Consider the following 13,990-nt stretch of genomic DNA (forward strand, 5'->3'; position numbering starts at 1 on the left):
TGGCCAATCAATAGGGATTCAGATCCCACACTGGTAAATGCTACTATGAAAATTTTATAAAGTACCACAGAAAAGTTGTTATACATCCACTGATTTCCTTAGGGGGAAAAAGGATGGGGCAATACACAGTAACGCATTTTAAGACAGTTATCCTATATTTTAACATTTAAGTAAACTCTATAAAGGACCACTGACTCAGACACTTGTGCTCCAAATAAATATGTCTTTTAATGTAAAATAAGCAGGATAAAAGTTAAAATCATCAAACTAGGCTGTATAAATTACTCAATTTCAACTGACCACAACATATTTATAGTACAGTTAAGAAGCAGCTTCAACCTTATCATTAAGCATGTGCATATTTTGAGCTCATTCTATGATATAAAACATTAAACAATGACCATCTCAACTGAGAAAAGAAAGCAAAGCTTACCTTCATTGCTGGCAACATGTCTAGGGAGTCTAGTATGAACAGCACTAATGCTTGCATCAGCATCATAAATTGATTAAATTGCCATGTTAGACTAAAGAGAAAAGTTGATATGAAAATGGCAAGAAGTGTCAGCCTCTGTAAAAAGAAAATCTTATATAATTTACACGTCTCTACTAATAAAAAGCCTCTCAGACAAGTGTTCTCAAGAGCAGCCAATATCTCTATAAACAAAACAGAAAAAAACTATAAAATGTTGCTCTGCAAACTCTTGCATTTGTTACTTATGCTCTAAATATCCTAAAGTGACACTTTGCATATAAATATTCACATACAGTATGTGTACTCCATATTATTATGGAGGCGATAATGCACCAAGTCACATCTCAAGAGCAATCGCTTAAAAATTCTGACAGCTCTGCAGAAATTTTGTGTGGGTTTGCTGCAACTATTTAAGGGCAGATGATACAAAGAACATTTTTAACATCAAAAATGAAAACATTTTCTTTGTAAAGTAGGGAAAGGCTTGGAAAAAAAGTTAAGTTAAAAAGCTAGTCGTGGAATAAGAATTATCATCAGACACTGGGACACTATGAACACCACATTTTCTGAAGCTTCTAAGATAAAACTGGAGAACTAAAAATAGACACAAAGGATTGTAAAAACTTACTTGAGAAAGAGGCTGTAAGTTTGGTCTCAGGAAGTATGTAATTGCTGCTATCTGGATTGCAAAGAATGGCAGCGCCCAATTCTCTCTCAGGGGGATGGTAAACTCCACCCTTGTGGTATCTATTCTGCACACGGAAAACACAAAGGCCCAACGGGTAATTTTTACTATCACTACCTCAAAGATTTCCTGAAGTGAAAGATGTATTACATTAAGTATATTTAGATTTTGGTTCTTGGTTCTCACTAATTTGTCTTTATCATCATCCCTGTAACATAAAACTGTCATTGAGAAAATTTAAATAACCTGTCCACAGGCAGACAGGGGTGGAACTGGTAGTGTTTTATACTCGAGTCTTAATTTTGTCATTGATTAATATGTAAAAATGGTACTGAAGAATTTATTTACAGGGCAACAATGGAGAAACAGACATAGAGAATAGAATTATGGACATGTGGAGAGGGAAGGAGAGGGTGAGATGTGTGGAAAGAGTAACATGGAAACTTACACTACCTATGTAAAATAGATAGCCAACGGGAATTTGGTATATGGCTCAGGAAACTCTAACAGGGGCTCTGCATCAACCTAGGGGGGTAGGGTGGGGTGCAGAGGGAGATGGGAGGGAGTTTCAAAAGGGAAGGGATATATGTATACCTATGGCTGATTCATGTTGAGGTTTGACAGAAAACAACAAAATTCTGTAAAGCACTTATCCTTCAATAAAAAATAAATAAATTTAAAAAATACTGGTAAAAACTGCTTGACCCATCCCTGCTAAAATGTGAACCCCCAGAGGGCAAGAATAGTTTTCAAGTTTGTATACCCAGTACCAAGAACCATTCCTACATACACTAGGTATCCAACAAATGTCTTTTATTTACTTTTAATAGAAGCAAATTTGACTTTTAGCAGGAATTATATGTTAGATTAAAATGTTAAGAAGCAGCATAACACAGAGGTCTCACACTTTGCATCTGAATTCTGATTAAAACTTAGCTCTGTGTGTGTGTGTATACCTTTCTATATAAGTATATATACCTAATAAATAGTCTCATATACATGTCTATGCATATAACTTAACCTTTTACATATATTTATATATATAATATATACTATAAAACCCAACCTTTTAAGCTTCAATTACCTCATCTCTGAAATAGTAATAATAATAGTACCTACACTATAACATTGCTAAAACAATACACATAAAGCACTAATTTAAAGTGCTTGGCATATAGTAACCACTCAATAATGTTATAATAAAAAGTAATTTGTTGAGGATTAACCAGGATCATCAAAAAAGCAAGAGTTCCAGAAAAACATTTATTTCTGCTTTATTGACTATGCCAAAGCCTTTGACTGTGTGGATCACAATAAACTGTGGAAAATTCTGAAAAGATGGGAATACCAGACCACCTGACCTGCCTCTTGAGAAACCTATATGCAGGTCAGGAAGTAACAGTTAGAACTGGACATGGAACAGACTGGTTCCAAATAGGAAAAGGAGTACATTAAGGCTGTATATTGTCACCCTGCTTATTTAACTTCTAGGCAGAATACATCATGAGAAACGCTGGGCTGGAAGAAGCACAAGCTGGAATCAAGATTGCCGGCAGAAATATCAATAACCTCAGATATGCAGATGACACCACCCTTATGGCAGAAAGTGAAGAGGAACTAAAAAGCCTCTTGATGAAAGTGAAAGTGGAGAGTGGAAAAGTTGGCTTAAAGCTCAACATTCAGAAAATGAAGATCATGGCATCCAGTCCCATCACTTCATGGGAAGAAGATGGGGAAACAGTGGAAACAGTGTCAGACTTTATTTTGGGGGGGCTCCAAATCACTGCAGATGGTGACTGCAGCCATGAAATTAAAAGACGCTTGCTCCTTGGAAGAAAAGTTATGACCAACCTAGATAGTATATTCAAAAGCAGAGACCTTACTTTGCCAACAAAGGTCTGTCTAGTCAAGACTATGGTTTTTCCAGTGGTCATGTATGGATGTGAGAGTTGGACTGTGAAGAAAGCTGAGTGCCGAAGAATGGATGCTTTTGAACTGTGGTGTTGGAGAAGACTCCTGAGAGGCCCTTGAACTGCAAGGAGATCCAACCAGTCCATTCTAAAGAAGATCTGCTCTGGGATTTCTTTGGAAGGAATGATGCTAAAGCTGAAACTCCAGTACTCTGGCCACCTCATGAGAAGAGTTGACTCACTGGAAAAGACTCTGATGCTGGGAGGGATTGGGGGCAGGAGGAAAAGGGGATGACAGAGGATGAGATGGCTGGATGGTATCACTGACTCGATGGACTTGAGTTTGAGTAAACTCCGGGAGATGGTGATGGACAGGGAGGCCTGGTGTGCTGCGATTCATGGGGTCGCAGAGTCGGACACAACTGAGTGACTGAACTGAACCAGTATTAGAACTCATGTTCAAATTTTGAGACTGATACTGAATATTGATGTTGCTTTTACAGGCCAGGCAATAATTTGATATATCTTGAATATGTTTTTTTAGAATGTTATTTCATAATGCTCTGGTATTTGGAAATTAATATATATTAATTAAATAATGTAAGAACTTCCTTACGTTTATACAGTGCTTTATGCTTTGCTAATTAGGAGGTCTGCACAATCTTATTGAGGTTGATAACAAAGATATTATTAAACCTTTAAGAAATGAGATTGATGACTAGAGAAATATTAATCATACAGCAAGTTAGTAACAGGATTGGGACTATTATAGATGATTCTTTTGACTTACAATTCAATATTTATTCCTCAGTTGTAGATATATTAATACAGAAGTAGGACTTTCTATGTTACTAAATAAAAACTTCACGAGGTAACCCAAAGAGAAAACGGTGGTTGTTTAGTCACCAAGTCGTGTCCGATTCTTTTTCAACTCCATGGACTGTATCATGCCAGGCTCCTCTGTTCATCGAATTTTCCAGGCAAGAATACTGGAGGGGGTTACCATTTCCTTCTCCAAGGGATCTTCCCAACCCAGGGATCAGATCCATGTCTCTGGCATTGCCGGTGGATTCTTTACTGCTGAGCCACCAGGGCTTCCCCAAAGAGAAAATACTCTCACCCAAATGTGGAAGAACAACCTTCTTTAAACTGGAAATAAAGTAACTTCACTTTCTAAACTTACATTTTAGAAAGGGAGAAAGGAATACTGATTCCAACTCACCTGTTTGTGACGTACCAGAAGGCTGCTAACAGTCCTGACAGCCACGTGCCACTCAGGAGCCAGCTGGTTACGTAAAGAGCTGTGACGTAAATTGCTTGGAGTCCAAATAAGGTGTAAATATAAAAATAAACTGGCTCTATATATTTCTGTAAAAGGGGATGATAGAAAAAAATGTTTGTTACTGAACTCCTACTCCTACTCATTGCCACTTAAAAAACATGCCAGTGGAAATTTAGTATTTGGAAGTTTGGTATTGATTCCAAGAAATAAGCATACATCACTCCTTCCCATGTAAAAGTGTGCTAGCAGCCTTCTTTCTCAGTATCAAGAGCAGCAGAGGGAAGTTCCTGAGGACTTTGGCTTCAGAAAAGTTTTACACCTACTTTTGTCTAGCATTCCCTTATTTACGTGAGGAGGGTCACTGTGACCTGCTGATCTACCAGGTTTTTTTTTTTTTTAATTCAAAGGTAAATGAGGAGTGATTACACATTTCCAATTGAAAATATTTACCATCTTTCAAACTGTACACTTATAAGCCTCGAAGTATCTATATGTAAAAATATCTTATAAAATATAAATAAAAAGCAAAATTCACAATATGTAAGGAGAAAATTAGCATACTGTTGTTTTTATATCAAGACAGCTGAAGATCAGAAAAACCTATGTGAAACATTTAAACACTTTTACTTTCATCTGATATTAAATTCAATGTCACAGATCACAACATACCTGTATGGGTAGAACTCTATACAAAATACTGAGAAAAACCTCTTGGTAAATATTCATTCGTTGAAGGAGGTTAATTGTCCTCATAGATTCCGTTTTGTTATCATATATTAAGCCACGAAAACCTAAGATTAATATTTGAAAATTCAGGAAAAGATAATTATAATTACTCATTCAAAACTATTCATAGATTCTTTAGTATATGTCAGAGAGTGTGCTAGGTATTGGGGATATAATATAGTCCTATCCACAAAAAGCTTGGGCTTCCCAGGTGGCTCAGTGGCAAAGAACCCACCTGAAATGCAATGCAGGGGATGTAGGTTTGATCCCTGGGTTGGGTAGATCCCCTGGAAGAGGGCACAGCAACCCACTCCAGTATTCTTGCCTGGAGAATCCCATGGACAGAGAAGCCTGGCAGGCTACGGCAAATGGGGTTGCAAAAGAGTCGGACACGACTTAGCGACTAAACAACAACAACATTCACAAAGAGCTTACCCCCCATACATCAGATGGACACTTGTTTAAATGTTTACACAAACATAAGTAAATTATAACTTTCGTGATGTGAGAGAATCTTCCACAGAAATTTGCACAAGAGGATTTTATATTTTCCTGCCCTGCCTTCCTGTCACGGGGCCTATAGGACCTCCTTGGGGGGAATATATGAAGCCTCCCTTACTGCCCTGGGAGGGGTTTGGCCATATGACTTGCTCTGAGCAATGGCATCTGAGTGGATGTGACAGAATCATCAGCAGAATCACTGCATGTTTCCACCAGCAACCTTGCTTTTCCCTCTGCTGTGATAACAGTATGCTCCACATAGGGGTTGGATAATAAGAGTGAGAAATAAATCTGTTGTTAAAGAATTTCACTGCTATAATTTGGTCACCTGCTACTGTAACCAAGTCAACTATTCAACAGAAGGTATGAATAGATAGTTCAAAGAAGAACATGCACACAGTTCTTACACATTTGAAAAGGTGCTCAACCTTACCCCTACTAGAAATGCAAATTAAAATTTCACTGAGATACCACTTCTCAACTACCAGCTTGGAAACAATCAAGAAGCTTGACAATATATTCTATTAGTGAGCCTACAAGGGAAAGGAGTGTGTCAAGGCTGCATATTGTCACCCTGCTTATTTAACTTACATGCAGAGTACATCATGCGAAATGCCGGGTGGAGAAAGCACAAGCGGGAATCAAAATTGCTGGGAGAAATATCAATAATCTCAGATATGCAAATGACACCACCCTTATGGCAGAAAGTGAAGAGGAACTAAAAAGCCTCTTGATGAAAGTGAAAGAAGAGAGTGAAAAAGCTGGCTTAAAATTCAGCATTCAAAGAATGAAGATCATGGCATCCGGTCCCATCACTTCATGGTGAATAGATGGGGAAACCATGGAAACAGAGACAGACTTTATTTTCTTGGGCTCCAAAATCACTGCAGATGGTGACTGCAGCCACGAAATTAAAAGATACTCACTCCTTGGAAGAAAAGCTATGGCAAACCTAGACAGCATATTAAAAAGCAGAGACATTACTTTGCCGACAAAGGTCCGTCTAGTCAAAGCTATGGTTTTTCCAGTAGTCAAGTATGGATGTGACAGTGGGACTATAAAGAATGCTGAGTGCCGAAGAATTGATGCTTTTGAACTGTGGTGCTGGAGAAGATGCTTGAGAGTCCCTTGGACTACAAGGATATCAAACCAGTCGTTCCTAAAAGAAATCAACCCTGAATATTCATTGGAAGGACTGATGCTGAAGCTGAAGCTCCAGTACTTTGGTCACCTTATACAAAGGACTGCCGGATTGCCTCACTGGAAAAGACCCTGATGCTGGGAAAGATTGAAGGCAGGAGGAGAAGGGGACAACAGAGGAAAGATGGTTGGATGGCATCACCGACTTGATGGACATAAGTTTGAGCAAGCTCCAGGAGCTGGTGATGGACAGGGAAGCCTGGTGTGCAGCAGTCCATGGGGTCAGAGTCGGACATGACTGATGGACTGAACTGAGCTGAAGGTACTTTCATATACTGTAGCTGGGAAGGCAAAATGATATAACCCTTGTGTAAGAGAATTTGGCAACACCTAGCAAAATTACATATGCATTTACTCTTTGATCCAGGAAGCCATGTCTAGGAATTATTTCCAAAGACAGACTGGCAGAAAGACAAAATGACATGGGTACAAAATTATGCATGCAACTTCAAAGTCCATCAATGGGAGGTGTTTTGGACTGAACTGTGTCTTCCCAGATTTCTATGTTGAAGCCCTAATCCCAATGTGTCTGTATTTGGTTAGGGTCTATAAGGAGGTAAAAAGGTTAATATGTGAGGTCATAGGGTGGGACCTTAATCTGACAGGACTGCTGTCCTTATACGAAGAGGAACCGACAAAAGGGGACTCTCTCTCTCTAAGAATACACATGGCGGAAAGGCCATCTAAGACCACGGCAAGAATGGGGCCATCTACAAGCCAGAAAGAGGCTTCACTGGAAACCAACCCTGACAGTACCTGATTGTAGACCTCTGGCCTCCACAACTGAAAAAAAAAAAAATTTATACTGTTTAAGCCACCCAGGCTGTGTTATTTTGTTACAGCAGTCCTACTAGACTAATGTAGCAGTGTTATGGAGTCTTTAAGTGCCTCCCGTCCATGTCAAAGTCCTAAGGACCCCCAGTGTGATGGTATTTGAAGATGAGCCTTTGGGACGTAATTAGGTAGAGATGAAGGTTAGAAGAGGGGGACCCTCATGATGGGATTAGTGCCCTTATCAGAAGAGACACTGGAGAGCTTGCTCTCTGTCTCTCCTCCATGTGAGGGTGCAGAGGCGGCCATCAACAAACCCAGAGAGTCCTCACCAGAGCCCAACTGTGCTGGCACTCTGATCTCAGACTGCCAGCTTTCGGAACTGTGAGAAAATAAATTTCTGCTTTTTAAGCCACCCAGTCTGTGTTAGTTTGCTATGGCATTCCAAGCAGACAAAGAAGACTACCTGAATAAAATATGGTTACCCACACAAAGGACTACTGTGCCACTGCACGAATGTAAGTAAGTAAATAAATAAGGAATATCATGATACTCTACTACAGAGTGATGAAGATTTCAGTCAAGTAAAAAAAAAAAGCAAAATAAAGAACAGTGTGTACAGTAAGCAGGGATTTTTCTACAGTAAAAAGGAAAATAAGAATATATAAAATATTTGCTTACATTGAAAATATTAACTGCAGAAGAATAAACCAAAAACTAATACAAATAGTTACCTTAAGAGTAAGCAAAGAAACAGGGTGGAGATGAGATGGGGACTTTCCTGAATGCTCCCCGTTTTATAGTTTTGACTTTGGAACCATGTAAACATTTAAAAAATAAGTGTGTGTATATATATATATATAAATGTTTTACAAAGCAATCCCTGAAAACCAAAAGCAAGATAAAACAAAGATACCTACTGAGTTGGTACTTAAAAAAAAACCAAAAAACCCTTTTTCCAGTGTTCTTGAGAACAGAGAAACGTGACTATAAATTTCTAGGAGGCTACATCCTAAGGACAAAAATCCCTGGTGGCCCAGTGGTTAGGAATCCACACTCTCACTGCCGTGGGTCCAGGTTCAATCCCTGGCCAAGCAACTAAGGTCCCATAAGTCACACGGTAAGGCCAAAGGCAAAAAACAAACAAAAAATACAAAAATGAAAAAGAATTACAAAGACAGCTTTGTTTTTCAGGCAGTCACGCTGTTGGTAGCAATATTATCATTTCTACACTGTAAGTATTATATATAGCAGCAAAAAATAGGTAAGTGATGTTAATGTCATAAGTCAAAATTTTTGACTTAAATAAAAAAGATACAAATATAAAGTTGAAAAAGTAAGACCTTGTTCTAAATTTGAACTAAAAATAGCTATATTCATATTTTCTCTCCGGGGGAAAAAAAAAATCACATTTCCTAGCTCTGCTCACTAAAAAAGTCTGGAAACAAAGACCAACCTAGCAGCAGTAAGGGCCTTGAGTACCCAGAATGTGGTCTCAAAATAGCCACAAAAGAGGACTGGGGCTCCTCTGGAGAAACAGCTGATTCTAAGCCAGGGGTAGAAAACGCACAAAATGGGTTTGAAACAACCTGTCATGCCAAAAACAAGGGAGTCTGCAAAGACTACAGGAGTCACATCAGAAAGACATGAAGGGCATCCCACTGGCCAGAGACTGGACAGCTAAGAAGAATAATGCAAAGGATTGAAACACAGCAAATATGTTAGAAATCCAGGCATTTATGGTGATATTTTAAAAAGCACACCTTTAGGGGATGCGAGAGATGTAACTCATTCTACAACAAAGGGAAAGGATCAATACTTCTCCCATCTTTCCTTTAGGAATTAAAGTTCTGGGTTGCCAAATAGTTGAAAAGAAAATGTTTTCCTTTAGAGAGGAATTCCGTCTGATAATGATGGCAGGAATTATAGACTTGGATTATCACCACGTTATAGTCATGACACAATGAACAGATTTAGGTAGTGATCATCAGTGGTGCCAAACCAATAGGTGAAAGGCTGAGAATTCAATAATGGATGGCCTAGGCCTAACTCCAAAAGAAAGAATTGTGCATTCCCTGATGTGGAATTGTACAACACCATCTATAAAATATTCTTGCCAAAAAGCAGAACCTAAATCTGAGCAAGCCTCTCTAGATCTAACTGCCAATCACGAGGAAATTCAGACAACAGAGAAACACCGAATGCAATCACTGGGGCTCCTGCAAAACCCAGAAAGTGGAAAACTCTCAGACAAAGCAATCCGTGTTTGTTTTCAACAAGGAATTACAAGAAAAGACGACGGTAAGAAATCTATAGCTTAAAAGAAAGAGACACAGCAAAAGACTGCAACAGATGAGCTTTACTTGGATCTCAAAAAACTACATGAAAAATCTGTAAGACAATCAGGAAAATGAGAATACTGAGTGGATATTTGATACTAAGTCATTTCTCATTTGTGACAATGACAACTTGGTAATATTTACGAAAAGGAGTTGCCATTCTTTAGAGAAATATACTGATATATTTACAGATGAAGCAATATGAGGTCTTGGAATTACTCCAAAATAATCCAGATTGAGGGTGGGGGGTAGTGAGGAGACAAGATTGGTCATAAATTGGTAACCACTGTAGTTGAGTGATACTTGACTGCAAACCCATTAGTGAGTTCTACATTTTTATATGTTTGAACATTTGCAAAAGAATAATCTTAACAAATGACTTAAATGAACTGAAATACCAACTGCTGCATTCACAGTGATACTTAGGAAATACTCATTATTCACCTTCAGAGCAGTTTCTCAACTTCAGCACTACCTGTATTTTGATATTTTAGTCCTGATAATTCTTTGTTTGGGGGACTGTCCTGAGCATTGCAGGATGTTTAGAAACATCTCTGCCCTCTGCTCACTAAATTCCAGTAGCACACTCACTCCCTCCCCCTCTAAATTTCAACAATCAAAAGATCTCTGGACATTCCAGTTGTCCCCCAGGGACACATCTGCCCTTCAATAAGAACCACTGCTTTAGAGAATGCTAGAGAAGCAACTCATAATTTTGAGAACTAGTAAGTACAGTTGATTCTCATACTCACTGTAGTTATGTTCTATAAACCTGCAAAGAAAACTGAGCGATACTGAACGAGTAGGAAAAACAGGGTTAGGTTCTTCCAAGCTTCTGGTCATGTGTTTTCATCGAATGATCAACACATGACCTTGATTTATGTGAGTTTTTGTCTAAAGACACCATTTGTTGATTCACTAACATTTAACTCAGTAGCACGCTAACTCACGCCTGAACAAAGCTCATCTAACACATGTACTTTCTCTGTATGCCTTCACCACAGCCTTCTCGCATTTAAGAAGACTATACAGCACTTCAGTGCTATGCTTGGGGATCACTTTAAACATCCAAGTCATCAACAAAAGGCACAAAAGTGCAAAAGACATGGCACTAAACAGACTGCGCCAAGGACTCTGTAGTCTGAGAGCTGGAACAGGAAAGCAGTGTACCACCTTGTTGACCTTCGGCGGGGAACACACACATCAGGCAACTGAGATTTGTCAGTGCTGTGCACACGCTTGTGAATGACCACAGAAGCACCACAACTACTGACTCTGGGTTACAGATAAGTTGGAGTGAGTACGCGCATTTGCAAACACTGAATCCATGAATGATGAGGATCAACTACATGGGATGAGAAATCAACACTTACCCTGACATTTTTTTTTTTTTAAATAAACTACTTCAGGGTAACCAAATAGCTGATGAGAGAAAGGTTTTCTATATAACAGAGTTTTGGCTACTAAATGCAGGAGGAATGACAGTCACTTCTGTAACTACTGAAATAATGTACACAGGCAATAGTCATCAATGGCTGCTAAAACCATTAAGTGCAAGGCTGGTGGTAATTTGCCTTCTTATGTCTGAATGTAATTATCTACACAGGAGTCAACGGATTAACTTTTATGGCACTAAAATGAAAGGCGGCCAAAATTTCAAGTCTCCTATCGTGATAAAATTAGAAGTACAAAACATTACCTGTGACGAATACTTGCCAAAGATATACCTGATTCCAAACAAAGCCTAGAAAAAGGCAATTCTCTGTCACTGCACCCATATTAAGGATATAAAGTATATATTAAGTAGGAGAGAGCCTTTTGTGGGGGTTCCATTAAATGGAGAAAAGGTAAAGAGTACACACAAAACCACTTATAAACCCAGAAAATGGAGGAAAAAGGTAACTGCAAAATAAAGGAACAAATGGGGGCACTGGAGACAAAAAAGGCAACTGTAATTCTCATTTGTATTGCCAAAATGTCTCCTGTTTTCAGACAACACTCCTTTTAAATACAGAGACCTTTTCCAAAATGATCGTGAAAAAACAACAACAACAGTAAAACCAAGAAACTGCAAACAGATAATCTGGGATGGAGTAGAGCTGAGACGCAAAGAGAGGAGAATTACAGACAATATTATATATAACTTCTTCCTGAGCAAAACATCTTCACGGATTATATTAAGGAAAAACATACAAGTACAAAGAAAAACTACACAAGCCCTAAAAAACATTTAAAATGTATTAGTACAGTATATTTTGGCTGGAATATTGAAAAGAATGCAGGAGTCTGCATTCTTATTTAGAGTTGGTTGTGATTACCTTGCATGAGGGTAGGAGCCTGCAGCATCTGTTTGTAGTAGGAGTAATACAGTCCACATTCTGTTCTGAAAGAGATTTCTCGCTCCACTTCCTGAAATAAAGTGAGGTTTATTGGGTTTACATGACCTAGTTTTTGTTTAAACATCTACTGTCACTGTAGAAACAGGACAGAGAACTACAACTTAAAAAAAAAAAAAAAAAAACTTCTGACAAAATAGTCTTAAGAAATCTTGGCAAATAAAACAATGGAAGGCTTGATACATGTATACGTATAGCTGAGTCCCTTTGCTGTTCTCCTGAAACTATCACAACACTGTTAATCAGCTATACCCCAATAGAAAACAATGGAAGGCTTGATACATAATATGCATAGGTATGGTTGAGTCCCTTTACTGTTCACCTGAAACTCACAACACTGTCTGTTAACCAGCTATAACCTAAAATAAAACAAAAAGTTAAAAAAATATAAACTACAAGGACATACTGTGTAAGACAGGGAATACAGCCTATATTTTATAATTACTATAAATGGAATACAACCTTTAAAAATTCTGAATCACTATATTGCATACCTGTAACTTATGTAGTACTGTATATCAACTATTAATATGCTTCAATAAATAAATAAGCAACAGAAGGTTAATAATTATTGAAGCTGGGTATATATTATAGGGGTTGATTTTACTATTCTATTTTTTCTGGATGTTTAAAATTTTCTCTAACAAACAATTTTTAACAATGGAGAAAACTAGTTCCATTTAAGTTAATGTTCTGGAGTTAATGTTTTTTTTATTTCATACAAATTAAAACCTTAAAAAAAACACCATTCTTATGTCCTATTACTTAGAAACAAAATAGGGACATCGAAAAAAGTCTCTCAAATAAAAAGAACTACAATTGCATTAGATACTCACCTAAAAGCTAATAATATTATATAAGATTGATAATCTTTTTATTCTAAGAATATAAGGTATTCTTAGTAAAATGGGGCAGATCTCTTACATGTGAATTTTACTCTGGTAAGTGTAGCCTTGGTGGAAATATTTTCTTGTAGGAAAATGGATATAAGAAATATTAAACTGCTTTTATATAAATATTCAATTTTAGAAGAACTGAAAATCTAAAGTCGTAGCTATTAGTCAATTTGGTTGCAAGACGCTTTTATGAAGTTTAAGATTTAAATCAGTAATACAAAATATGGAGGCAATTGGTAATAAGCATGGAGAACTTTCTAGAATCATCCTATTAATATTCTTAGACCTTATATTTCATATATATATAAAACAATACAAATGAACAAAAATTTTATAACCTATTATAGATTTTTAACACCAGTATTTAAAAAGACCAGGTTCTGTAACACACAGTCTAAAACATAATACCATCTATGTGTTTTTCCTATACAGCAGATCCATATTCCACAAATGCAGCTTTACTGGGGAAGAAAAGCACAGAAAATCTTACTTTCTAGTCGATAACTTCTTTTAGCACATCTTTGCTTTCCCCATCTCCAATTATTTTTCAAATAATAATAAACATTTCATTAAAAGAACCATTCGTGCTATTTATCTTCAGATCTGGAAATTATGCAATGTATTTCCTTTTGCCCTTACAATACTTAAAGAAATATTTCTCCTACCCTTTAAAAAAGTATTATAAATCAATTCATGAATAGAGCACTGAAGAAATACTCAACTTTCAAAGAGTGTGTAAACATCGGCTTAGTGATACTGAAACAAACTGTTACGTTTTATCACTATTAACTCTTCTTTTTTAAAAAGCCAGG

General features: G+C 37.4%; 1 protein-coding gene across 3 annotated transcripts in view; it reads right to left on the reverse strand.

The window, feature by feature from the left end:
* The window catches only part of DPY19L3 (dpy-19 like C-mannosyltransferase 3), a 77,915-nt gene that overhangs the window by 40,824 nt on the left and 23,101 nt on the right, over positions 1–13,990 (reverse strand). For all 3 annotated transcript variants that reach the window (XM_040253768.1, XM_040253770.1, XM_040253769.1), the window contains 5 exons: positions 12,205–12,295; positions 5,019–5,140; positions 4,290–4,435; positions 1,101–1,224; positions 434–568 (listed from right to left, as the gene is read on the reverse strand). In XM_040253768.1, the coding sequence (XP_040109702.1) occupies positions 434–568; positions 1,101–1,224; positions 4,290–4,435; positions 5,019–5,140; positions 12,205–12,295 (618 nt within the window). The remainder of the gene's footprint in view (positions 1–433; positions 569–1,100; positions 1,225–4,289; positions 4,436–5,018; positions 5,141–12,204; positions 12,296–13,990) is intronic.

Source organism: Oryx dammah, unplaced genomic scaffold, assembly GCF_014754425.2.
Source record: "Oryx dammah isolate SB20612 unplaced genomic scaffold, SCBI_Odam_1.1 HiC_scaffold_13, whole genome shotgun sequence".
NCBI classification, from domain to species: Eukaryota; Metazoa; Chordata; class Mammalia; order Artiodactyla; family Bovidae; genus Oryx; species Oryx dammah.